Source organism: Cottoperca gobio, chromosome 22, assembly GCF_900634415.1.
Source record: "Cottoperca gobio chromosome 22, fCotGob3.1, whole genome shotgun sequence".
NCBI classification, from domain to species: domain Eukaryota; kingdom Metazoa; phylum Chordata; class Actinopteri; order Perciformes; family Bovichtidae; genus Cottoperca; species Cottoperca gobio.
The window spans coordinates 13,791,931-13,819,879 of NC_041376.1; the positions used below are offsets into that span (position 1 = coordinate 13,791,931).

The 27,949-nt window shown below is 41.0% G+C and overlaps 1 protein-coding gene across 1 annotated transcript; it reads right to left on the minus strand.

Moving 5' to 3' along the window:
* Positions 1 to 1,166: 1,166 nt before the first annotated feature.
* scaf8 (SR-related CTD-associated factor 8) lies at positions 1,167 to 27,892 on the minus strand. Its single transcript, XM_029460165.1, has 22 exons — positions 27,735 to 27,892; positions 26,700 to 26,783; positions 11,357 to 11,401; positions 10,866 to 11,027; positions 10,182 to 10,338; positions 9,940 to 10,067; positions 9,621 to 9,797; positions 9,454 to 9,533; positions 9,223 to 9,337; positions 8,738 to 8,869; positions 8,425 to 8,534; positions 7,634 to 7,827; positions 7,436 to 7,536; positions 7,059 to 7,172; positions 6,707 to 6,863; positions 5,791 to 5,921; positions 5,354 to 5,495; positions 5,221 to 5,268; positions 4,887 to 5,093; positions 3,944 to 4,723; positions 3,138 to 3,850; positions 1,167 to 3,000 (listed from the first exon to the last, which is right to left on the minus strand). Exons 1-22 carry the CDS (start codon positions 27,762 to 27,764, stop codon positions 2,557 to 2,559), a joined length of 4,251 nt encoding a protein of 1,416 aa, XP_029316025.1. The 5' UTR covers positions 27,765 to 27,892; the 3' UTR covers positions 1,167 to 2,556.
* Positions 27,893 to 27,949: the final 57 nt, after the last annotated feature.

Below are 27,949 nucleotides of genomic sequence, written 5' to 3' on the forward strand. Positions count from 1 at the left end.
TGTGGAGGTCAGCAGGAGGCTCGACATGGCTGACTGCCCGGGCCTTTGGGAGCCAAGAGGGAATTTATAGACCAAGTCATAGTAGGAGACAACGGGGTGTTTTTCAGCTTGGCTTCATCCCCCAACAGGTCTCTTAGAAGCTAAATCCAGAATGAAACTATGACATATTTATTTCTGTGTATTCATGTTAGGATTAGCAGGCTAAACTCAGGTGTAATTGGAGGACAATAATGCAGCATATTGAGCTGCTCTTCTCCTACTGTTTTCGCTCTATAAAGTGCTGAAACAGCATTAGTAGACACTGCGATGTAGGCGACCGTTTAAATAAATCCTCTACTTTGTGTTTTCTGACAATAGCCGGGCCATAAAGGACTATGGAGAATAGCTTGGTGCTAGCAAGTGCGGTGTAAGCACTTCCTCCAGCTGTAGCAGCAGGGTCTCTGGCAGTGCGGGGTGGAGGGGGGTTAAGCACCTTCTCCTACTTCCTCCACATCTCGCTCATTTGTATATCCCCTCCCTACCCTTTTGATCTTGAGGTAAGAGTACCAGATGGCTGTTTTTCTAATATAGGAACTGTCCTTTGTGAGAAATGTGCACTTTGCTTGAAAGAAGCAGGTTGACTTTTCTTCGGTTTTCTTTTCCTCTTGATGACACTTGCCAGTGTGATACGTTTATAGATATTCTTTGAGCTATGCGTTCTTTGTTTCGTCCTTGAAAAGTAAATGTGTTTTTTCTTTTTCTTCCTATTGTATGCATTTGGTATCTTTAGTAGGAGGGCGTTTGGTTGTCATCTACACCTTTATTGCTAGGTGTGGAACACAGTACATTGCAGTGTTTTGACAGTGTTGACTCGGCCTTTGTTTAGTATCTCAGGTCTCATGGGAGCTTTTCGATTGCTGGCCTCTACGCTTGCATGAAAGTGAGTGAACTAAAAAAAGTATCCAATTAAGTCAGTGCCTACCATTTAGATGGTTTATATTCTAAGAAATATAAATAAAACAAACAAGTACCTGGATAACTAGATATGCATGTCCCATAATGTCTTTACATTGGTTTAAACTAGTAACATTGGTCGGTTTTCTCAGTTTGAAGCAGCAGTGTTGATGTGTGCGAGAAGTCATCTGATCGGCCTGAGTCAGGATTGATGACAATAAGAGGGGTAAAGATCTGATGCACCTTCAACTTTTATTCAACATCACAACTCCTGTAGTAGACATTTGGTCTGAGAGCAGACTATGGATTTCTAGTAGTATGTCTCAACAGAAAAGCACTACAAGTATGAAATGACAAGAGAGACAAGAAGGTTAAAACATGGCTACAGGCCTGCATGCACAGAACGATGGAGTATATTATAGACTTGTTCTCCTCTAGGTGAGTGCTGTACAAACTGCCCAGCTACCATTCAAACGGTAGGCCAGTCAATTCTGTGCAGGTAGCATTGTGTTCATAGAGCCGTCTGAAACTGAGTTGCACGCAAAGTCTGGTGTACATCACACAGTAGTGTTGGGTAGCATCATGAACGACAAATCCATTCAAAAAAGGCACAATCCCATCCTCAACAGTCACCCAGCAAAAGCTTAGGGAAACATACAGGCTGAAGTCATCAGAAACTAAAAACTACAAGTCCCACGGTTGCATCCAACAAAGTGCTCTGTGGATGGATGGTATAGCAGCAACTTGAGTTACGAGAACATCAAATCGACTGAAGTGACAGCACACAATGTGTACGAGTCTGTAAAGCAGTCTTAGTTTCCACTGGTCCTGGGTCAGAAAACAGTCCTAAAGCATGTGTTTTTTTTAAGCAGACAAAGCATGTTTATTTCAAACTAAAACAATATGCACCCAACATGAGAACATCCCTCTGTTCTTTTTCTCCCCCTGGCATGTAATTTTCTGTTTGTGTTCACTGTATAATTGGAAACAAATTACAGACATTTATTTTGGGGATACAACATGTTCATGTTTTCATCTTAAATAATGTTCATTTTTTCCAATTATAAGCAGCTGTACTTGTCTCGCTGTATGCAGGCTATATTTTTCTGCGTAGAAACAGAAAGCATTGTAGGACACCACAAAAGCATTCACTGAAAACTTTGCAGCAGCATTAAAAGAAGAGGAGACAGAAATCGGGCCAGCAACTGCCTTTTTCAAGTATTGTGTGTTAACTGTATTCAATCCATTGTCGAACAGCCAGGATGTTTTACTCTCTTCCATAGGAAGGTCAAAGAGCATTTTCTCCATATACAATTGAAACATTTTGGTAGGCAATTCAATAAAATTCGCCAAGCTTAGATTAATTAAAAACGGATGGGGTGGCATTACAACCTAAAAAAAGGAAATAAAAACACAAAGAAAATTGTCTATCAATAAATCAGCTAACGAGCCTTCTATTTAAGTACACTGGTATTTGTGAGAGATAAAATCATTTGTTATTGGTTATAAGACAATAACTGATGTGAGTCAGTATTCGCCATGTCCCGTGTGGTGGTTTGCTGACATGAGTACAGAGAAGAAGAGACAACTTTACAAAATGATCTTTTACCTACTGAGTGATGATTATGTCCCCTCAGTGTCTGTGACAGTGTCTACCACTGGCTGACTCGCAGCTTCCTCCATGGGCTCACTCTGTTCATTGTCTACATCCTCAGGAGAGGCAAGCTGCTCCTGCTCCGGATCACTTTCAGGGAGCACAGAGTCGGGAGAGGGTTCTTCAGTGGGCTCAGGGGAAAGCTCAGGGGAGGCCTCAGGTGTAGATTCGGCCCCAGTGCTATTGTCTATCCCAGCTCCATTGATCCACTGGGGTTGGGGTGAGGAAGGTTTCTCTTGTGACTCCTCTTCATCGTGCTGTGGGCTTTCCTGCTCCTCCAGAGAGTGAGTCTCTTCAGGAGAGCTGGCAGCTTGTGTGAAGGCCACAGGTGAGTCCTGGGGTGAGGCCTCAACCAGCGGTGATGCTTGGCTTGGGGTCTCAGTGTCTGGAGAAGCAGTGGTTTTGAAGGGGGACTGGGCTGGGGACTGGGCTGGGACTGGGCTGGGGACTGGGCTGGGGACTGGGCTGGGGACTGGGCTGGGGACTGGGCTGGGGACTGGGATGGGGACTGGGATGGGGACTGGGATGGGGACTGGGCCGGAGACTGGACCGGAGACTGGGATGGGGACTGGGATGGTGATTCTGTTTGTGGGGGAGTCTCAGGTTGCGGTGATGACTCTACCAGGGTTTGAGCCTCAGTCAATGGGCTCTGATCTTTGTTGTCAGATGACCGGTCAGGTGAATGGGCTGAGGGTGGTGACTGTGCCTTAGATGTCTCAGACCGAGCTGGGGTTTCTGACTGGGGATCGGAAGCAGCTGCCTGGCTCTGTGATGGAGGTGGAGACTTAATCTGAACCTGAGGCAGCGGCTGACCCAAGAGAGAGGGTTTGGCCTGAGCTTGAGGCAGGAGTGGAGACTGGAATCGAGACTGAATCTGGGGGTTCAATTTGAGTGGTGCAAGCAGTTTGCCTTGGTTCAGGGTCAAATTGGGATTAAGAGTTGGAGTTGGAAGCAGTGGCGTAGGAAGAGGGAGGAGAGGTGTCCAGCCCCCACGTTCACGTTCCCTCTCACGGTCTCTCTCTTTGTCACGGTCTCTGTCACGTTCATGCTCTCTGGGGCGGTCTCTGCCTCGTTCCCTGTCTCTGTCCCTCTCGCGGTCCCTCTCTCTCTCTCTTTCTCTGCTGTGACGGTTGCCATTCATCTCCCTTCTGAAGTCAAAATCTCTCTCTCTTTCATCTCTGTCTCTTTGCCTTTCCCACGGGCGTCTTCGCTCATCTAAGTCTTGATGTTGTTCGCTGTCAAACGGTGTTGCGGCGGCTCCTCCTCCACCTCCTCCACCACCTCCTCCTCCTCCTCCACCACCACCTCCACCACCACTACCACTACCTCCACCACTACTACTACTACTACTACCACCACGGTTCCAGGCCTGCGGACCCCCAACAGCTCCAGCATTGCCTGAAACTCCAGCTGCTCCTCCTGCTGTCCCAGGACGGCTGTCAAAGCGGTTGGGGAAGTTCTGCCCGGGTGTGGGCCGTTCTTCCTGGAAGCCTTTTAGACCGCCTGGGGCCGGGAGGCTTCCTCGCATGCTATCTCTTTCATCAAAGTCCCCTCTGGTCTGGTTCCAGCGGTTATCAGGCGTGAAGCCTGCGAGAGCCTGCAGACGTCCCACTAGGCTTGTTCTGCCTGGCTGAGCCCCTGGGGTCTGGAGCAATGGCGGCCTGCCCCCTACAGCACCTCCTGCTCCGCCTCCACCTCCATGGGCCTCCCTATGCTCTGGTGGAGGGGTCCTGAGCAGGCCTGTGCTCTGCTTTTCCATTGGAGGGAAGCGGTAGTCCTGGTCTTTTCCCTCATCAGCTCCAGAGGAAGACTCGTCTTCTGTCTTGGATACATTTTCATTGGTAAGGTTTGGGACCCTGTTGAAGTGGTCCAGCTGAGAGAAGGGAACCCGTGCACGGGCTTGAGCCTGGAGGGTACTCTCAAGCAGGCCAGCAACCTGCTGGACTGGCCCCGGCTGCATGAGGAGTGGGAAGCGACCGGCAGCCCCAGGTTGGAGGAGGTTAGGTCGCACATCCAGAGGCAGCATGCCTGGCATTCTTTGCCCAGCCAGACCAGACTGATGCAGCTGGTGGGTGAGTGAAGCTGTGGGGTGCATGCCAAGGAGACCCATCCCACTGCGGACTGCATTCTGCATACCTGGGGACAAATCACAATGACAGACATAAATGTTAAAATTCTTCTCGGATAAACACAAATAACCTTTAGAAATGCTAATAAAACACTGCAAGATCGGATCAAAGTCCACCAGAAAAAAATCCATTAGTCTATTTCATGCAGGAACACGTTAGCATTGCCTCACCTTGCAGTGTAAGTTCTGCAGCAGCATCCATACAGTCTGCAGACTGTAATGTTTTATCATTGGTGACTTGCTGAGTTTGGATTCCCACTGGGTTGAACACACCAGCCATGAAGCCGCCAGGGAGAATGCCGGTCGGAGGAATCATAGCACTGAATGGAGATTCCTTGACAGTTTCTAGGCTGTTTGCCAATGAAGGCTGCACTAAAGCTATAGGTGGGTACAGGAGAAAACAACAAATGTAAGCCAAGCTAATACATTCAAACTAAATGCCTTAAAAAGGACAAAACTACATGCATTGTATTAGTGATAAGGGCAGCATGTCATAAATACTCACAAGTAGCAGCTGAGGCCATGGCCGCCGTCTGTGCTGCTTGCATAAAACCTGCATGGCAGAAAATATTTTTGTGTAAGCTTGTGAATTTCTGTAGGTCTTTTATATATTCTTTATGAGTATTTGCACCATTTACCTGGCGGAGGCTGTGAGGCATTGAAGCCAGCCCTTATGAAAGGGGGTGGCGGCCCATAGCCTGGTGGGGGTATGCCCATGCTGACGGGGAAGCTAGGAGGCACCAAACCTACTGCACTGGGAACAGCCTGGGCCACTGGGAGCTGGATGAGAGAAAAACGAGTGTGCATACAAAACATGAATAAGTTGATGCCACAAGTTTCTGACCAACAGCTGCTTAAGCCTCTATCAAAGTCTTTGAAACCTCACTGCTCTCTTGAACCGATCAAGATAGTACTACTTATTGCAAACAAAAATGTATAGTCACCATTATCATCCAATTTTTAAAAAGACATAAAATATGGGTTCAAATCGGTCAGCTTTTATTTTATTTTACAAATTATGTTTTCGTGTTTCTGTTAATATTCTATCCAGTTTGAGACAGACCCTCTTCAATACCTGCACAGGCATCATGGTGACCTGCTGGCTGTAGGTCTCGTTGTGGGTGTTAGACGCTGCCATAGTCTCAGCGCTCACTGGCTGTATGTTAACTTCCTTGGCTGGCTCGGCATTCTTGGCTGCTTCCCATTCTGCAGAAACGCACATTAAATGAAAACAAAGTTATCAACTATCATCCAATTCTTTGTTTGGATTTGGGAGTTTAGTTGTAAGTTTCCAACTCAATCTTTGTCTTCATTTTTCTATGAAGGATGGGGGAGTTCCTGATGGGATTTCTTAAAGGATTTGGGGCATTACCATAACAAAGCAAACAACTGAGGGAATGGGGTAGAAAACAAATCCACTTAGGTGATTAAATGCTGCCTTTGTTTGGATATCTGCATTATACTTTCATTATGTGTGTACAAACATGCCAAGCATTACTACTGAGTGAACAGATATAGTGTTTGTTTGAAGGAAGTTAAAGGGAAACTACACCCATTTTCAAAATTCATACATTTTATGTTATTTTTATGGTGCAGTCCAAAAATATTAGCAAACGGTGTCAAGTCGCTCCCAAAATGGAGTGCTAAAAATCTAATGTGTGATATCAAGTATAAAGTCTGAAACTGACACAATGACACAGAGCTCCCGGGGGTCTGAGTGTGAATGTACACAACTGAGAAAACTACAACAGAATAAAGCTCATTTGGGTTTAAAAAAGAAAACAAACATTCTGTCTCCCATTCATTGTCTATGGAGCAGCTACAGACTTTATACTTGACATCACAAGCGAAGGACTATCTTCTCTGGTTTCTTCTCTTTGAGAGAGAGCAGCTCATGTTCACAAATATTGATTGAACTTGCCTAGGCTATGGACATAACATATAGGAATTAGTGGTGTTCCCCTTTAATAAGTGGATGTGTTTCTTTTCACCATCATTAACGGTCTCCTGGTCAATGATTCCTCCCTCAGCAAAGCCATCCAGGTCATCCAGCTTCACCTTCTCCCAAGGTATGTAGGTAACACCCAGGTCCACATCCCAGAACTGTTTGTACTCCTGCTTTACCCCTTTGTTCAGAGCCCATGCAATCTGAATCAGAAAGACAGACAGACAAAGGTCAAGAAAGAACATTTTTTCAAAGTCATTTCTGGGGGCATACAAGGATCCATGTGCCTGGAAAGCTACACCATCTCCGGGTTTCACCATTGGAGGTCAAAGGAAAATTACATTAGGAGAAACTGCAAGGACAATATCATCAATTCAATTTTAAATGGCAATGTGTACCTTAATGACTTTGGAGCCAATCTTAAAGGAGCCTGTGCTGAGCTTCTGCCGGGCGCGGTACGCATCCTGTCTATGGACCATACAGATGTAGGCACAGCCTCTGGGAGGGATCATCTGCGCGCACACACACACACACACACACACACACAGATTACATCACAGAGTACGTGGAAAGGTTAAACAACGAAACATGACCATAGATTGATGAGAAATGTGTAACTGAGAAATACAGAGCGCAAATGTGCAGCATAGAAGAATGATTAAGACATAAAAAAGATGGAGGGATTGAAAAACAGTTAATGGATTTTGGAGATCAAAGAACTGGATACTATGCTGTATCTAAATTAGAAGATGAGACAGGGGAGAGGTCTACTTACATTGATGGACTCGATCTGGCCAAACTCTTCAAATAAGTTGGTGAGGTCTTGCTGAGTGGCCTTTTTGTCCACCTGGCCCACCCACAGAGTGGTGCTGCACACTAGGTACAGGTAGAGTGGAAAACAATTATTACTCATCAGAAAAGCACTGACAACGAACAAGGATTAACATATTGTGATACAATGACTTCCACTGACCACTGAGAGTTTTGGATCGTATGGGAGGCAGTCCTTTCTTCTGCCGCTCCTTCTCTCGCTCTCGGGCCCGTCTTTCACTCGAGTAAGACCGTGAAGACTTCCTCTTGCGATCTCTGGAGCGTGAGCGTGACCGCTTGCGGTGTTTCCGCTTCCGTGAGCCGGAGCGGGACCTGGACCTTCTCCTCTTGGGAGACCTACAGAGAGAAAACACCAAAACATTTGGGAATTCTTTGCAGACGGACTTTCATGTTTTTCGTAACATCGATCCTTTTGAGCATCAACATCCGTTTTCACATTTGTCCACTTCCTAATGCACTGAGAGCTCCTAGCCAGTGTTTAATATTAAAGAACTATAGCAAACTTATATTACAAGCTTGTTCAGACCGTAATTGACTTCTCGATTTGAAAATCAAATCAAGCCTTCTTTTGAGTTACGAGACCACGATCCAGCCCTCTCTGATATCAATGCGATAAATAAAAGCTCTCTGGTCAGCGTCAGATGTATAAATGTATTTATTTATTGGGCCAGTCGAGGAAACAGAGGAGATTATGCGAGTCTGTTGTAAGTATAATAAGGAGTGGAATTATCAATACATTTGAATTATCCTTTATACATAAACATCTTCCAGTCCGAACCAGTTCCATGCCTTTATCTTGTAACAGTCCTGCATCTGACCTTCAGTGCAACAGGTTCTAACAAGGTTAAAAGATCATAGCTTATCATGCAACAGACAATTCAGCAATATTTCACGCACATTTAGAAAATGTTTTCAGAAATAATTGGGACTGACCTAGAGCGCGACCTTGAGCGTGTTCTGGAGCGTGTGCTTACAATCTTCTTCTCCTCTGTCTCAAAGATCTCCTCTTCCATACCATCTGGGCCCTCGTCCAGATCCATGTCCTAAAAGAAGACAGGAGTCATTTCAACACCTCTCACAGAGATACAAGGTAATGTAGGAAACTGCAGTAATAACTATCAGATCTAGGCCTACAGCTAAATAAACATACTAAGTGCAGTCCTGGTGTCAAAAGAAGATAAATACAACAAAAGGTATAAATTAACATGATTTACAAGTTTGGTAATAGCCCGCTGGCCAGGCATACCTGCTGTTGGTTGTCTATGGTGTCATCCAACTTGTTATCTGGCTCAGAAAGCTGTGGCTGGCCGCTGCTCTGAGCTGTCACAACAGAGTTCTCGTGCCCAAACATCGAGTCCTGACCTTCTATGCTCATTGCCTGGAGGAATAAAAAAAGCGATGTACCCATTATGTGTAGTCATTTATTAAATGCAGGTCATACGGTATGTGAGGGACATAGTTTGGTGTCTGGTTAGTAAGACACCAAGTATTATTATAGGTCATTGGCTGCTGGAGTGTATGTGTGCGGTCCCTCTGGGTGAGTAGCGTACTGGATGTGTAGGAAACACAGGCACACCTGAAACATTATTTTGTTCGTAAAGCAATTTAAGGGTATTTACTATCCGGTAATGTAGTGCAACCTGGGAGAGAAACATATTTTAAAACCCCTCAACTTTGAATACTCCATCTGTCATAAAAACACATTATTTGAGAGACAGTGTGTGTACCTACCTTCTGTTGGTGATGCTCTAAAAGCTGCTTCTGAAACTGTTCCAGGTTCTGCTGTTGTAGCTGCTCGGCCAGCTGATGGAAGAGCGAGCTGTTCATGGGCTCTGACACCATGGGCCTGGAAGTGGTCAGATCAAGTGGTCAGAGCAGTGGAGGGGATTGACACAGTGAAAGGACTCTGGATCACTATTAAGTTAGTTTTAGAGCTGGAGAAACAAAACACACGCTACTCACATTTGCGATGATGAAGAATCCTTTTTAGATTCTTCACCGCGTTCAGAATCATTCCCAAAATCAAAAGGACCCAGAAGCTTCTGCAAGAAACACACAACATAATCATATTAGGGGGCATCAGTTGACTCGAGGAATAGGAAACTTTCTCTTGCTGACGGCAGCGTTACCTTATTAAAAGAGGAGACCCTCTGCTCCAGGGGGTTGAGGCTGTTGGCAGTTGCGGCGGCAGTGAGTTGAGCGGTCAGAGCTTGCAACTGCACCACCAGGCCAGCATCCAAGGCCTGCAGCAGGGACGGCTGGGGCTTCTGCTGCTGCATCTGCAGACTCTGTACCAGCTGCTGCAGCTACAACAGGTGATAACACAGAGTATTTGACACATTTATATACTGTACATAAAGATTATTAAGGATTATTAGTTACTCATAACCAAGTAGTTTCAGCTTAATAGTTTATTAACAGAGATGTTGGGGGGACACGCTCACTAACCTGTTGTCCCTGGGGACTCTGGAGGATTTGTGCCACAGCAGCCACAGTGTCTGTGTTGGTAATCTGGGAAGCCCAGTCAGGCAGACCCGGGACTATGTTAGCTGGGGTAGCCGGAGTAGCTGGGGTGCCTGGACACACAGAAACAGTTGTAATATGAACCATGAAGTGAGCAAATTCCATAGTTTTGTAAAACAAGTTATCTGACCACATTATCAGAGTGTGTGCTTGTGTGTTTCACTGACCAGGTGTAGTGTTATTGACTTGAGAAGCACTGCTGGGCATGACGGGTGTGACGCTGGGAGGGGGAATCCCTGCTGCCATGTCCAACAGAGGCTGGATGATGTCACTCTTGAAGACTGCATTCTTTTGCCACAGGTTCAGGACGCGCACTATCTTACTCTGGAAACACAGATAAAAAGGAGAAAAGCAACTGTGAGACAACAGTAAAATACAAAAACACTATAAAAATGTGCTGATATGATAAAAGAAGACTATTATACTACTACTATAAAACCCCCCACAAAAAACACAAAGAAACATGATCCATCTATATATCTCTCTTTATATATATATAAATAAATATGTATCTATTTTCTTCAATTTGGCTTTCAGAGAGTTGCATATTTCCTTTGTCATAAAAAGGTTCAAATGTGTAATTTAATAACGTTGAAAATGTCTCATGCGTCTGTGATAACATGGGACAAAAACAAACTGCCCTACACACATTAAGTGATTGACAGTTCACTCACTTACTCGCAATAATAAAATAAAGTGAACCCATTGCCAACCCCTGACCTAATGATCAAAGCACCTGTTCCTGGAAAACTGAGCAATATATCAAAGGGTCTAATATCATCTCTCATTAAACCATGACAAGCCACAAAAGTCACAGAGGGGAACACAAAACCTATTAAAAGCTGTCTGACCTTATCATCTGAAGGGCAGCGGTAAAGGTGCTGGAACGTTGCAATGATGTTCTTGCTGAAGCGTGGGGCAAAAACATCCTTCTCCGTGCCAAACTGGTGCCGCGACTGTCTGACAATCGAATCGACGACGTACAGGCCAGGGACCTTGTATTCTGGTTTGCACTGTTGATACAGAAACAGAGAGCTGGTGTTAGGATATCTTAATAACATTGAAACACTCTAGGAAGTGCTACAAAAATAGATCACAAGCAATTTGTGAAATTGACATTGTTGAACACTGCTTTTACACAGAATATATAAACTATAAGGATCCTCTCCCCGTCTTTATCGACTTGTCTTTTGCGACTGGTTTAGGAAAATCTACCTTTTGACTGAATTCACCTCATCATCATATTTCATGAATGTCCAAATGTCCTAAGAAGGTTTGTGTCGTTTAACTCCCAAACATTTACTGCACTTGGCTGACAATTCTCATTTAAAATATAACTCACCTTTTGAATGAACTTCTCCACACTCTGGACAACATGCTTGTAGAACTGAAAGAGAAGCAAAGGACAGGAAACGCTTTGAGTTTTATGAACTTCAAGAAATGTATAATTAGCTGCAATATCATTTCATCTTCTAAGCCCTGTTATCCCCATTTAGAGAGGACGCATTCTCTGTGCTGAAAATACATTGTACATTTTGGAGGTGTAAAAGAAAGATGCAAAGAATCATAGCCAAAGTAAGCAAAAATTATTAATCATTTTAAATGGGTAATAAGTAGATTAGTAGATTCTTATACTATTTCTCTGATGGTCTTGGCAGAGAGCCTCATGCAAGTGCTTTCAGAAACATGCTAAACAGAAAAGTAGTCTGCTCTGTGAGGCTTGTTCCAGCAACACCTCTGGTCAATGTTTCCAGCTATTTAACAACCATTCAGCATTCACCTGAGTTCATGTAAGCAAGTACGAAAGTAAAAGTATCTCAATTCAATTAAACACATTTAAAACGAGCAGAATGTCAAATGATCACTTTCATTATGTTGTTCAGTCTCCAGCCTTGCTAGATTCTGTCCATGCACTCTTTAGTCAAATAGGCTCATTACAACATAACATTTATCCAGCCAGCATGAGGTGAGTAGACGGCTATTAACTGACAGCGGGCAGTATGGGAGCTCTCCAGATACTGGCTGTGCCTTTTCACAGCATTAATAGTTTATGACAGTGTGGTTCAGCCTTACATTATAGACCAGGGGTGGGGAATCTCCGGCCTCCAGGTCGAGTACCATTTAATCCGGCCCTCGAGGTAATTCATAAACACACGCAAAAAATAACTAGAAAATAAAAACCCAAAAATCTAGACAGCAATAGAATAAAACGGGCGACTGAGTGTTTTTCCTGGCAAGGTCAGGGTCCTTGAACACAACACGTGGTCACGTCATGTCAAACTTCAATATTAAACGAGACTGTCATTGACATCAGTGAACGCAGCGTGGTGAGTGTAAAAAAAGAGAGGTGGAAGCGGAATGTCGCACTTTCCAGGAGAAATGGACGAACGATTATTTCTTTGTGAAAGTAAAAGGCCAGTGTGTCTAGTTTGTGCAGACGCGGTTACGGTGATGAAAAAGACTCTCGAGCGTCATTACTGCATGAAACATGCTGAACTGCACGAGCTAAAAGGACGAGTGCGTTTGGATAAAGTTAACGCTCTTCGGCGGAGTTTGGTCCCAACAAGCAGCTCTCTGCAGAGCGTAACATACAAACATGGAGAGATAGAGAGGTAGACCACCACACCAAGAACAGACTATTCCACCACTGCTGTGCAGTTATCACATGTGCAATATTCACTTTACAATTTTCTATCAAACTTATATTACCATTATATACTTATATTATTTTTTATTCTATTTAATTATTATGTACTGCCACTTTACTTCATATGTTCTTTTGCTGTAACAAGGTCACTTTCCCCATTGTGAAACTAATAAAGGATTTCTGATAAAACAGAAAGATACAGGATAAAAAAAGTAGCTTTTTTGCACAGCATGAAAGAAAGGTGAAATGAATGGGCTGTGTCTTTAAAAGAAATGTGCAGAGGTTATGAGTTCAATAATTAGTATGGCCCTCGAAGGATGTTGTAAAAATTGAAATGGCCCTTGTTGTGAAGAGTGACAGGAAATTGGCAGCAAAAATAACCACAAAAATAGTAAATTATCATGGAGCTTTTTTTTGCTATTCCTTGCAGCCTGGGGATTGATGTTATGTTATGTTGTTGATATGATCAGGAGAGGTTTATTTAGCCATGACTACTACACTGAAATTGCACAACTGCGCCTTGTGCACCACTAAAAGACAAATCTCAACACCATGTTGCCTGCAATGTTTATTGCTACTATGCTATGTACTGTGGATAGGTTAATATAACAATCACAGCCAGTCCTAGTGAGTAGATGATCCATAGCTCTATGGCTGTCTACACATGGTCAGCAGCACAATCCCTTTGTGTCAGCGTGAGCCATTGTTTGCCTTGCACGGCTCCACCGTGTGCACAGCTACAATTGTCTGGTCAAGTTATGCAGCCTGAGACTTTCTGAGGTCAAAACGTTGTAGCGCAGGTTCACAACCATGCATGGTGATGAAATTCAAGCCCCTATGGTGAGAGAGAAAAGTATGTTCTGAAGCTTTATATATTAATAGGACTGAAAGATTACACATTTACCCCTTTCGTTATTATAGTAAGAAACTATGTGCGCACTCTTTTTCATTTGAATCAAAACGATATGGCAACATTTTCTAATTCGTTTTTTGCAATTGCCAAGACATAAAAACAGGTCCTTGTGGCACAATTATTGAAACCACTAACTCGTGTTGATTATCTAATGACCAGGTATGCTAAACCATAAGCACATTGTCCACTTTATACTACATTTCTTATTCTAAAACACACTTCTGGCAAATAGCTAAACTCTCACACTCAATTATCAGCCACCTGCACCCAGAATGCACATGTGAAAACACCTGTAACCAAATACAACACTCACAAATCAGAGTTCGAAGACTACAAGTAGGATTCAGGTTTGCTTTGGTGAGCCTTCTTCAGTTAAAGTAATGGTCTGATACTGTTATGAATATGTGAACAAGCATTAGTTTGTTTCCCAATCACATTTGAGTTCATAGTGTATATTAACAGCATGATACAAACTAAAATACCAAAGATAGAAACGTGTTATACTAAGCATATCAGTTTGCATGTGGGAAGAGTTATTAATTGTGATGCCAAAATTAATTTTTTAGACAGGTGTATATAGTTTTGAATGAAGTGTTGGCTTTTGTAAGAGATGTAATACATTTCATATTTTGTGTATGTTTCTGTGGGTAGAGTTTCGACAAAGAGGGCTCTAGTTACAGAAGCTGTGTACAGCAATTCCAAAAAAACAGTAAAGGTTCAAGTTCTACAATGTGCCAGTAGATGGAGTCAGAGTCCAGGAGACCGAGTGGCCAGAGTTTATGGCTCTTCATCACAGGGACCATTTGGAGGAACATGGTCAATTCAATTGAATAACCACAGAGGAAGTCTGTCCAGCCTCTGCAGGAATGCTTACAGCATACTATGTAAGGCTAGGATCACATTTCAGACAGTGAGATGTTACTGCTAAAGATAAAGATAGTGCTTATGATTTTGTTATGAACGCATTCCAACTGCTAAACTGTCAGTGTCTTACTAACATAATATATCTTACTGCATTAGATATTATATGAATTAAGTTAATCACGTGCCTTTTGAGGACATAAGTTTTGACTGAGTTGCAAGAAAACCGTTTCTCCAATTAATACCCATGTCAGCTAAATCCAATATTAACACATCTATAAACACTCGCAGATTGCTAAAGCAATTCAAAATAAAACTGATAAACTTCCGCTCAAAACACTATTAACAATATAATATTGGGAATAAAAGTGTCAGCTGCACCAGCCAACTTGCTCGTAAGCCGAAGCCTGAAATGGTGTCACTGAAAAGATCTGAGACCAATATCTCAAGAGAGAACAGACGCCTTGAAGATTGCTTTAAAGAACCAAAACACAATGACACATTAGCAACATGAGCCTAATTCAAGTAGAGTGTAAACCCATCTAAACACAAGTGTATCTTTACTCCCAGCGAGCCAATTACAATACAATACTGCTGACCGATATTTACAGACAAAACATGAGAACGCTTGCGTGAGAAAAAAAACAGGGGTTTGAAATGCTGTAACACATGCGTTAATTAAAACAAGCAAATCTCACAATCATTATTTTCGGGCTGAAAGTGATTTGAAAAGCCAACCCAATCTATTCTGGGGAGGGGGTATGAAGACCGAACGTCGTGTTTGAACTGAAGACCACAGAGGAAGCATGTCTGTTGTTTTGCTCGTCACAGAAGAACATCTTTAGAATCAAAACACTGCTGAGAAAACTCTGAATTAATCCCCCAGTATCAGTAATTGTGATGATAAGATATCAATAATACTATTATAAGCTCACAACCCAGCATAATTAGCCAACTAAGCATGTAGAAGGTGCAGCCATGTTTAGCTAAATAAAAGCAGAGGTAAGTTGATGCGTGTGTGCTGGTTGTATTTACATGCAAGGTGCATGAAACTGACTGAAAGATAAGCAAGTGCTGACGGGCACCACAGTCATTAAAAGGCAAAATTATTCATTAAAATGTGACAAAATGCCAATATGAAAAGATTACATAATTAGACATAGTAAATAATTCCAGGCAAAAACGAATTTCTCTCCATATCAGTATATATTAGTGTTGGGCAATATATTAAAATGTTTCAACCGACCACCGTCTCCCTAACAACCAGAGATAGCCGATATATTTGTGCAGGTGTGCGTGCAATCCACATGTTTACATACTACGTTAATAATTATTAGAGTAATTATAACAGAGTAGTGTATAGTGTGTGCGTAGTGAGGGACACAGAGTGTGACCTGTGGGAGATTGGAGCAAAGACGAAATTGGCTGCTAAGTTGTTTCAGGGTACTAAATGTACAGCGCACACACCTGGAATTGAATTGAATTATTCTCTATCTACTACCGACGCCACTAAATATGAAGGCTCGTTGGGAATTCCCTTCTTGCTAAAGTAGGCAACACGCTGGTGTACGTAGATATAAGGTAAGGTATAAGTAGTATTTGTCAAGAGCTCACTGTGTTACGCTGGGGTGCGTTGTTGAACGCTCATATTTTGAGCATGTTCAAAATTACCGGACGTACCCGACGTGTGCTTCATAAGATATGCAGACGTTACGTGACATTAGACATACGTGAATACGGAATCCGTAGGTGAATATTTGCCTACGTAAATATAGTACATGAATACCTATGTGACTACGTTAGAGGTATGTTAGATATAGGCTACGTCGGCTGACGTGAATCCTACAGCCAATGTATTGATAACGAGTGGATACCCTATTCCTACCCTATGTTAACATTATGCCTGACGATGCAGTAACTTATTAAACGTGTTTCTACAGTACAGCTAGCGTTCAGCATGTTAGCCGTACATACGTATAATCATTTGTTATGTATACGTCAGCTACAACACGGCTGTGAAAGAGTTGGACGTATTATACGGAACTGTGTGACAGGGCCTTTAGGACCGTTCTCAAGTACAAATGTAGGAAGATATTGGTGAATGAGGCCCAGTGTTATTGTACATTTGGTCAAACAGGAATGCAAATCAAGAATTGAAATGTATCGAGAATAAAAAAAAGAAAATTCTATATAATCATGAGATTCTCAGACCTTAAACATACTGTCATTTTACTGCTTATTCAGCACTGGCATGCCTCACTCGCACAAGAACACACACACATGCTCATACACTAGTTGCTGCAGTGTGGACCTGTTTCTAGGCAACTGATGTAGCATATTGCAGAGCCTGATTAATTGTACAAATGACAACTTTGCAATATTTACTTATTTTTTAAGTATATTCAACAAATCATAATGACAAATAGCATATGGGAAGGAAAAAAGATGGATAGTATAGACCAGGGGTCTGTAACCTGCGGCTCAGGAGCCACATGCGGCTCTTTAACCCCTCTGTAGTGGCTCCCTGTAGCTTTCACAAAACAAAACATGGAACATGTATTTTTTGTTGCAGTGGACAATCTTTCAAAGGGAACAGCTCTTATCTTGGAGTTCGAGGTGATATTGTGACACTGAAATAAAATATATCTTTTAATATTTCGTCAACTAAAAAATGCGTCACATTCCACTGCGTCTAGGGGCGAGTTGCCTTTCTTTGCTTTCCCTGTCATCAATGCTGGCTTACCAGTGTGCTTCATATGTGGCGAGAAATGAGCAAACAACAGAAAATGTAATGTTGAAAGACATTTTGTGGGACATTTGTGAGACTGTTGTGAATTGTTTAAAAGCCAGAGAAATGATCACCACCTCCATGTGGATGAAAACACATAGAAACGGACATAATTAAATACAAACTGGCCTATTTCTTTGTGGGCTACTTATTTTATTCCTTCCATTTTTCTATTGTATTTATTATTGTTTTGTGTATTTTTATATTATATTTATTTTTATTCAAAAAATATGGGGACTCAAATAGTCTGTGTTTAATTTATTTCAAAGTAGGCCTAAACATGCCACTGTATTGTTTCCTTCTCTTCACAAGAGTTTGGTGTTTTCCTTTGTTAAAACAGGTAAAAATAGCAACAGTTTCTTTTATTGTCATTCTGTAATTTCAAAAATGCAACAAATATAGTATAACTATATATTAAATCTATAAGCTGTGTTATCAAATATGTTTTGCGGCTCCGGAGGGGCAAAATGGCTCTTTAGATAGTAAAGGTTGCCGACCCCTGGTATAGACAGAAGCACAGTAACAGCAAGCTAAATGACATCACTGCAGGAACTGATAGGATCCTTCCTCAACCATACAGGTGGGAATAAGAGTCCCTCAAGAGTCGGCTCATTTGTGAAGGGCTCTTTATGTAAAGCCGAGCCAACGCACCACATGTAGTTTAAAACTGACATTGGGTTTTAAAAACATACTTTGACATAACTAGTTTGTTAGTCTGCTATAAGTAATGTTACATAGTAAACAGCCTTTGTAACAAAATAAACTTTACACCTACAGGTGTCGAGCTGAACAAAGAGATGGAAACTGAGATTAGCGAAAAGGCCAACATGTTTCTAAACTACACGGGTACGACTATGATAACAGTAAGACAAGATTTATGTTTGGCGATAGAGAAGCCCACATGCGTTGTGCAGTTTATATCCATATGAAAGATCGACTTCATTGTCAAATTACGTGTCCACATAAAAAGTGTTGCTGCTGCTCGGCACTGCTAGTGCTGACCCTTCATTTTTACTTTGAGTTTTTCTTTGTAATAAGTGTGCTCATTTGTAAATAACAATAATAACAATAACAATAATAATAATGATCCACAAATTAAAGCTGGGTCTATTCATTCAGAAAGCTGTGCAGTTCACGGCATTTTCCGCAGCACTGTCCTGCAAATATTTCAGAATAAGAAAAGCCTTGTGTTAACAAATGAAGAGATTATGTGATTAAAAAACAATTTCAAGCTGCGCCTGAGCAGTTTAAGCTTGTTGTAGCCTCAAAAACAGCTCAATAAATGTACTTAAGCAGTAAGACTATTAGAAGATAATATTTCTTGCTGGGAGATGTTGATCTATACAAAAGGGTCTTGTTGGTTAGAGTATGCTACTATTTGGAGTGTAACCAATAAAAGAAACACACATTTTAAACCCCTTGGAACTCTTTTATGAATGCATATCATTTTCAGGAGATTCAGCAACTAATCAGCACATTTTGAATGATCTATAGGCCAACAGTGATCAGTTTCACATGTATTTAACCGTGGACGTCTTGTTGCTGTTTGCTTCTTACAAACTCAACATTATTTTGCCAAACTGTTGCCTCGTTTTGTTAACGGACCCGCACAGGTGTTCTAAGTTATTCTGGTTAATTAGACCTCTGCTCCAGACAAAGGTGTGTGGAACTATGCTGAAAATTATGCGACGTCCACAGACATGATGCACTAATAAGAATAACAAAGAATATATAATATGTAAAACTTCTAGCACGAAAGACCGGATTTTCAGCTGCTACATTTACTTCTGTGGTGAAGAGGCAGCTGGGACAGGAAATGGCGCAAGTAGGAATTAGCCTGGCTAGCGGGCCAACAACAGCTGTCAACAATGTTGTAAATTAAACAGCTTCGTAACTAAAATGTGTCGTTTTATGATCAAACATGTAAACAACATCAGGCCTTTTTCATAGCAGACATTTTGACTTCTCATAGTAGGAAAAGCACAGGTGTTACTAATAACATTAAAGATGTCTTTTTCTACTCAAGTGTCCAATCAAGCTGTGACAATATATGAAAGTGAGCCAGCATGCACAACACCAGGACCCTTTAACTCAAGCAGCTCAATGGAATTCAGCCATCATCCGTTTTATTATTTACACCTATGATTTCTCTACTGTGACATATCAAAATGTCAATATTTTCTGAATGAGGTGAATCCAAACCCCTTTTCAAACTGGCTGGACAATGGAGAGCCCTGTGATTATACGTGTCAAAATACAAATCAGACTGAATTGTGCACAAAGTGAAAAAGGCAGTTCAATTTGTGCCTCGCTAAAGGGAGAGTCAGAAAGATGATAATACATTGTACATGCTTACAGTCCTGAGATAAGGTCTAATCAGTCTAAATATGTGAAAACACCTATTGGACTAACGTAACAATCACTTTTGAGGGTTTATTCTTTCAAGAATATGGGAACTCATTGCTATTTATCTTTAACATTTTAGTAAATGGGTGAAAACGGTACAAAAATATTGGGTTTATTTTCCTTTCACGTATTTACTTTGAAAGGACTATGCTGCATATTCAGGTGGCCATTTTCACTTTCCCTCTATCTCTTTCTATTCCTGTTATATTATACAGTATTCTCTGAGCTGTCCTCGCAGCAAGAGGATCCCACTCACTTCATGACGTCTCAAACGTTGTTGTAGTGACGAGCATGTGGCACTACTTTATGATGCACAGGAACATAATCTTTTTTGCATCTATATGAGCTCCATTCAATAAATGATCACACAGAACAAAGAAATATCCTTCATCAATAATTGCTCTCATGAATTAAATCAATAAAAGTCACATGGCTTTTAAAGTTTAGCCAACAGATAGAATAAAACAAAGAAACAGACGCTCCTCGTTCCAGTGACAGCTGACGTTATAATATGGCTGCAGGTAGCCTACTTTGCTGGCTGTCATTGCATGTTATAAATTAGGGAACGCAGTCTGGAAACAAACCATAACATAAACTGCATAATTTAATGCAAAAGCTGTTTGCGAGTCAAGTACTTCTACCTTTTTATGTACATAGAACCTACATTTAGGTTAATTTAATATAATTAGGGATCAGTCACAAACTATTTGTAGGTCTTGTTAATGATGTGTTACCAAATGTACAGTGTATCAGAACAAGGGGAGACTCCTAAAATCGAATCAAACATACCATTAATACAGAGGAAATAAAGGCCTATAATATAAATACTGATTCTCTCTTCAGTCAATAAAGGCTCTGGCCAATACTTGAGAATTTATGGTAATAAGCTTGTCTTTTAAGTAACTTGGGGATAACGTTTATTGTAAATTAAACAAAGTTTAATGGGCACATTATGCCAAATTTGGTAGAAGTGTCAATCTATATAGACTATGTAAAAAAGCTCTAACTGATCCTAGATGAGCTCTCATACTCGACACTTGATGAATGCCAGTCACTGTGTGCTACGGTTGTCTTACTATCAAAAGGTGTCAAGCCAAAGATTAAAAAGTGACAGACTAAATGTGTTATAAATTCCACTAAGTGGATCTTAATTGGTAGAGAATTAGTGGCATTTGACAAATGCACAAACTACTCAGGGAAGCAAAAGGAATAAATCACAAGAATAAATCATTCAAACTGCATAAGATTTCAAGAGGACTGTTTTAAAGAGATGATGAGAAGAGATAACAGACCAAACACACAAAAAGAAAAGATCATCTTCAGCTTAAAGGCTGTTAAGCACTGAGGTCACACATTTCACCGGACACAGTATCAGGTGTAAGGCAGGCAAAGCTTAGTTAACTGTAGCCTCGTAGCTATGTACTGATGTCACACCAAGAAAGTGGATCACATCACTCCAGTTCTGATGTCTTTACACTTGCTTCCTGCCAGTCAAAGAACTGATTCAAAATACTACTGCTGCTTTATAAAGCACTGAAATATGTTTTGTTCCATTTTAGCTTGTTTGAATTTTGTATTTTCTTGGCTTTTTAATTCCCGGTTTAGTTGCATTTAAATGTCATTATACGATGCGTTTCTTTTCCCACTTTGTCTCAATGCTTCTAATGTGTTTGCCTTGTTGTTGAACTGTGCTGTATAAAGAAACTTAACCGGTTAACCTCGGAGAATATATTTTGACCAGTTACGCATGTAAAAGTACTGCTCCTCCTGTTTTTTTAATATGCTCACTGTCATCAACCGGGCCAAAGTCACACGTATCACCAACACCGCTGCCAGGATAATTGGACTCCATACACCCAACCTCACAGTGCTAAACAACAGGGCCATCTCACGCATCGCAACCACAACAGAACAGGACATTACACACTCACTCAATCAGTACCTCGCCCCATTGCCAGCCGGGCGCAGGTACAGAACTCTAAAATGTAAAAGGGCTCGCTGTGGAAAAAGCCTGATCCTGGCAGCCATTGCTGCCTTAAATAACAGCCTGAGTGTGTGTACCTGTATATCTGTCATGTGTGGTACTATCAGTTTGTCTTCTGTGTTATTCGTTGTATATATATTGTATGTATACTGTGTACATGTACAGTGCCGTGAAAATGAATTTCCCCCTGGGGACAATAAATGTAATCTAATCTAATGTCGGTCTCCAGCTTAATTTACGGTCTATGGGTCGATTTAACATGGACACCGAAAGGAATCTTCTGCACCCATGTTAACCAATTGTGCTGTTCAGACAGGACACTGGGCCCGGTGTGTGTGTGTGTGTGTGCATGTAAGAATGCAGGCGAAGGAGTTTCAATTCATAATCGATTAATCATCTGCTCGGCCTTTATAGAAACCACTGATCGAACCATTTAAAACAAATATCCAAGGACCCGAATAACTGATCGATCATTCACCCTTAACGATGACCTGATCGAAATGCGGCAATAAACTTAAGTGAAGCCAACAGAAAAAAAGAAGAGAAAAAGAAGAGTAAAAGGAAAGACATTTACAACACAAAACATTAAAATTTCAGCAACTCTAAATGGATAGTGCTTCGAAATGTGGCACTGAACCTATTATTTACTGGTTAATTGGTGTCGGCCTATAAAAAGCCAAATTAACTGAATCCCTTGTTTAAACGCAGCAGGCCGTGCATTGGACTCCAGCAGGGGGGTGCATTTGTAAACTGTATTCCCTAATGCCCTATCAGTAAACTAGACTATTGATCTCTTCTCTAACACAAAATGGAGGGAACTAGCGAGAACGAATAATTATGACACCAAACCTTCCAAGAAGTAATTTGTGAAGGCCTTTTGGATTCAGCGGCAAAATTGTGGATTTTTTTTAAGTAACATTGCAATGACAACAAATCGAAAATCATCTGTTAGCTCACGTGAGACAGTGGAGCAGGCACAACATTAGCACCAGCCACCTGGTAAATGATGTGGCTGGTAGATTTGAACATTCAACAGCCATTAGCCCGGTGGAGAAAAAAGTAAATTTTGCACCCTGCAGAGGAGGCACAGTGAGTGGATGGGAACCACATCAGTTCTACAATATACTTTAGGATTAAGCTAAGCCGGTGGAGTTTGAATTAATAATAAATAAATAAAATTGTTAACATGTTCGTTCATTTGAACTTGAAATTTGTTGTTAAAATTAGTACTTGTAATTGTGTATTTAATACTAAGAATGGCTCAGAAGATTTTTTCAGCCCTTTCACATCATATGTGGAAAAAAACACAGCCACACTGTGTGTGTGCAGAAGACATGAATCACTGCTACTCTGTCAAAACAAACATTCAGAGCCTAAGCACTGTGTCACAGACAACCCTAAGGGAATTAAATGACCATGGTAATGAATATTGTCATATATTGATGTGATGCTAACAGTGGCTTACTCTTGAATGACTACCAACTCTCAAAGATTCGGCACATGGTGTGTTTTATGAAAAACACCCAAAAATAATATCCATCTTAGACCACTCCGCCCTCACCAGCCTCTGCCATGTGAAATAAAGTGTATATATGTGATGTCAGCTATGTTGAGGATGAATGGTGTATTACTGAAACTGTGGATTTGGATCCAATGCAAAGGTCAACATTTTAGAAATCACCATGGACAACTTGTCTATTTACATCCTCACAACTTGTGAACTTAAATCCATCAGTGTGCAGTATGAAGCAACTCAGGAAAAGCTCTGACTTGACTACCCATAAAGAAATGTACCTGAATTAGACCATAACACAAATATTGTCATCAGACAATTTAAGAAGAAAATTAACAAGATTGCTCCTTCAACTTCAAACATAATCAAGAGCACAAAGCCAACATTGACCAATGCATGATAAGAAAATGCAACAGCAAAATGCCCGCTTCTTAGGGTGTGTGGAAGCAAATTAGGTTTTAAATGATTTTAGTCTTCTTCCATCTTCCTTGTGAAACAACCCATACTCCTACCTAAGCTGGTTAGGGATTCTCTTATCTCTTTGTAACTCTCTCCACCCCATCCTCCTGCTTCACTTTCAGTGCTTTGGGGGAGCTGGGAGAGCTGCTGAGGGAAGGGGAAACGGGTGTTATTCACAAGCAACATAAGGCACAGCAACACCAAAAGCACAGCAGTTCCTTTAGCAACAAGAGTACATACAGGACAAGAAAACACATTATCAGAAGATTTATCGTTAAGGATTGGTGTCCTGGACTTGCGCTGTCAGGCCTTCAATTATTCAGATGTTGTAATTTAATGACAAATATATTACAAATGCAAGAGAGAAAAATAAATCTTCAATCTTGGCCTGCATTACTTTAGTATCTCAGAAAAAGGTTCTGAGCTGTTTTGCATTTCAGGTGAACTATAACGACAGATAGGGAGAGGGTCAGTGTTTGTTGATCAGCCTTTTCTCTGACAGGCTTTTAAAAAGGCCTAGATTGCAGGAAACCATCCATTAGTGTAATGAAATCTAAGCCGAAGATACAAATTACATATAGTGTCTTTCTGGCAAAATGGACAAATCCCTATTTAACGGGAAAAATTTATCATAATCTTTTAAGAACCACATAACTAAATATCAGGCAGGATTTCCCAACGTTCTTTTGCAGGCAAGTGCAATAATATAGAACTCTATTAGAATAATTTTGAATATCATTTTTAAAAACACACCCTAGTTATTTCACTGCTTAAGAAACACTTGTGGCAAACAAAGTTGTGCCTTTAAACGTTTCGGTGTGCCTACAAATGATCAGGTTGTGGCATGCAGAACCATAACCCCAATGGTCTTTAAAGGCTTCAAGTCCAGCTTCAACTATTTACTGAGCGTAACGACAGTGTTTGTGTATAATGCAGTGCTATCAAAACACGGGGGACCACACAGCAGTCCAGTGACCGAGTGTGTTCAGTGTAGACGCTGGCAGAGGACTGAAGCTGCTGCTGTGTCGGTGTTAAAATACTTTTTAAGCTTGAAATACATTCCCCACCCTTTCCACTGTTGTTCGTTGTCTATGTAGATACAATTGGACATGTATGAAATCAACCACTCAGCTATGACATAACACTGAGCTTCTAACATGGCTTCCAATCAGAGCAGTCGCTCTGAGAAGCTGTTGTCAAACTCTATTCAAAAACTGTTTGTTCACTCAAACATTACAAAAAAGCACTAAGATTTGACACGTTACAGTAGGAAAAGCACAGGTGTAAATAATAAAATGAATCATGGCTGAAATCCGTTCAGGATCCTGACTTAGTGTGACACTTAAATGCAGCTCCGTTCTATTCATGTTCTTAAAAACATCTGTGGTTTTCTTACAACAAAAGTCAAAATGTCTGCTGTGAAAAGGGAGTTTCACTATAACTACAGCTAATGGATTAATAATCATGGTGTAAAATTTGACTTTTCTTTTCTTTTTATATATCAAAAATACAAAGTGTTTGTACAGAAGAAACATTTTTTTTATACCATTGAATGATTTAAAGTTCAAATTTCCTTTATGGCATTATCCAATTTAGTTTACTGCTTTTATGTCAACATATAGTCTGTTTGTGCAGCAGCAAACTCTTTTCAGTGCCGAACTTTAGATCCTCCCAGCAGCATGTGAATATGTCAGACCAGCCAGAGCCTTCAACTGCATCATGACGCACTGATAATGTAACTTACAAAAAATAAAACCCTGCATGTTTTAGGCGAGCTAGAAACCCAAACTAATCACATGTCTCTTCAAGTTGATTTGATACATACGAATATCAAGGGAAACCAACGACTACGCAGAAGCTAGGGAAAAACTATGAATCCTGCCACATAAGTGTTTCGGGTGGAGGGGAATATAGCCTTACTCATCAATGGTTTCTCAAATCTGGAAAATATAATGTTACAAAATGTTAAATGTAAACAGTGACTGCCGCATTCCGGTCTAACAGTCTAACCGATTTTCATATACTAAAAGAAGATTCCACACCATCGTTAATATGGAGTACCACAGGATCTCAATCCTGCTGCAGCTCTCGACCTTATACTTCCAACACATATTAAATATAATTTCTATTCCGTTTGTATGGAAAATTATTCGCAGTGCCTACATGGTTCGGCAAAGGATATGGATGTCCTGTACAGTGCATCAACTCATATGCATAACATGTTCTGGCTTGCTTTCTTGTTTAGCCTCTCATCTCAATTCTTTCACCAACTCAACATTACTTCCTCACTGCCTGCCTTATTTGTGAGCTTACTAACTACATGCTGGTGTGACACGAGTTTCAGTGACATGGCTTTATAGAAAACATAAATAAGTAATATAACAGATGCCGTTGTACTATTTTTAGGTAATTCAATGTCCGCAGGTATTTGTGAAAGGATATAGTCACTATCTACTATCTCTTCAGTGTCGTACAAGCCTGCATAATTAAACTGTTATTAAAAAATGGAATAGTTATTTCCTACATATTGCACACATGTATTTGCAGGGGTAAATAGGATGTCAAAAACAATGTATCAGATTGTGTGGATGCGTTTATCTGAGCTGAAATAAGGAGATCAGAGGCTTGTAAAAGTACAATGAGGGCAAACCTATCGCATAACATTTTTTGGTGTTGTTGTATAATTGACATCAGACTACAGAGTCTACATTTTCATCTTTGTTTCCATGTTAGCTTAAGTTTAGTCTATTGTTTTTCAACCAGGCCATTATTTAATAAAGTAGTACTTGGATGTTGTATTAATGAAGTGCAATACTGCAGTTTGTGGCTTAAACAGACGCTCTTTCGTCGGAATAGAAAGTAAATATCTGTTCAGCATTTTGCTTACCGTCTTCTTATTTATCACTCTAAAAACAGAAATGGACGCATGCCTTTAATGATTACTATATATTCAAAAACGGTTACCTAGGTTTAAGATTACAACTAGAAAAACCATGCTCATAGCTGGATGGTAATGTATATATATTTGTCTCAACATAAAAATGTGAGTTTCTTTTCCACGACCATTTCTTTATTCCCCATTACCTGCCTCATCCTTTAACACTACATACTTACTTTTATAGCTTTGATTCCTGACTTGGTGATCTGTGTCATCTTGGCCTTGGAGATGGGCGGCTTGTACTCGTTCAATGAGTACAGCTGAAAAATGAAATGAGACAAGAGAAAACACATTTTGTTATAAAATGTAACTACTAAAACATAACGTTAATAGTAATGTAACGTCTATATGAACAAGTAGTGGCTCAAAGCATCACCCCCTGTCGCCTGCAAAACCTTCATTTTGGACGTTTGTGGTCAGAGAGCCACCGAGTTCATAACGAGACGATGCAACGTGAGTGGTCTTGCCTCTGACTCAGGTTATTTGTTTTGATACCATCATAATACCCATTCACGATGTAATTGCTGTGGTATCCAATTCGTATTTGTTATCAACTATGAGTGGATGGTGAGGTCAGCGTTTACATTGATTAACGTTATGCCAAAGAACAGGCAGATTTTATTGTCGATGCAGACAAATGGGTGCGCTATTAGCTTTGAGCCCTCTAATGGCTAACGGTTAACCTAGCTAGCTATATAATTGTACTAGGTTATCTCAAGTCGTTGATATCCTGTGCAACAGTTACGTTACACCAGGAAGCTAACGCCAATTCAACCATCATTATTTGGCTATTATTATCTGACAAAAGTGCATTGAGTGCGAAGTATTTCACCCACGTCTATTTTAGTTAGTTAGCTCACCAAGTTATCTCGCAACTGACGCGGTTTTGCTAACTTGTAGCTTAGCTAGCGATAGCTAGTTAGTTACCGTCAGCACCAGTGTGTGGAAAATATTTGCTCAGACTGGCAACCAAACACGATATGTGTTAGGAAACATATTCTCTTCACAGTTATAGTAAGTACAGTCAACATGAATTAGATACTGAATAACGCAACATTGTCGCTGTATTGTTGTGCACAGACAGCGGCCTTGTGTGGGACAACCCTCCTCTCATTTTATGCTAAAGTTAGCATACTAGCTACCGCAAACGTGAATAAGACAACATTTTCTCCTCTTAATGTTTTCAGAATGATGCAGTGATTTCAACAAACCTCATTGTTAAATGATTTGACGGCCTCCATAGTGTTGCTCGCAGGTGGCTGCAAATATTTAAAGATATCTCCTCAATAACCGGTTACAGACATGCATGCTCGTCGTTTGGTGAGATGGAGGAGACTGCCAATATGGCGCATAACCCCAATAGGAAAACGACTCCTAGCGTCAGTTTCGGGGCACTACAGTTCGTACCAAAGGGTCCCCACAGCTT

Excerpts from the sequence above, each read along its gene's own strand:
- scaf8 (XM_029460165.1), bottom strand. The coding sequence starts at position 27,764 with ATGGAGGCCGTCAAATCATTTAACAATGAG. Across the intron at positions 5,922-6,706 it reads CCAGGAGACCGTTAATGATG|AATGGGAAGCAGCCAAGAAT; the intron begins GTGAAAAGAAAC and ends GCGTTTCTGCAG. Across the intron at positions 5,496-5,790 it reads TCACCATGATGCCTGTGCAG|CTCCCAGTGGCCCAGGCTGT; the intron begins GTATTGAAGAGG and ends TCTCTCATCCAG.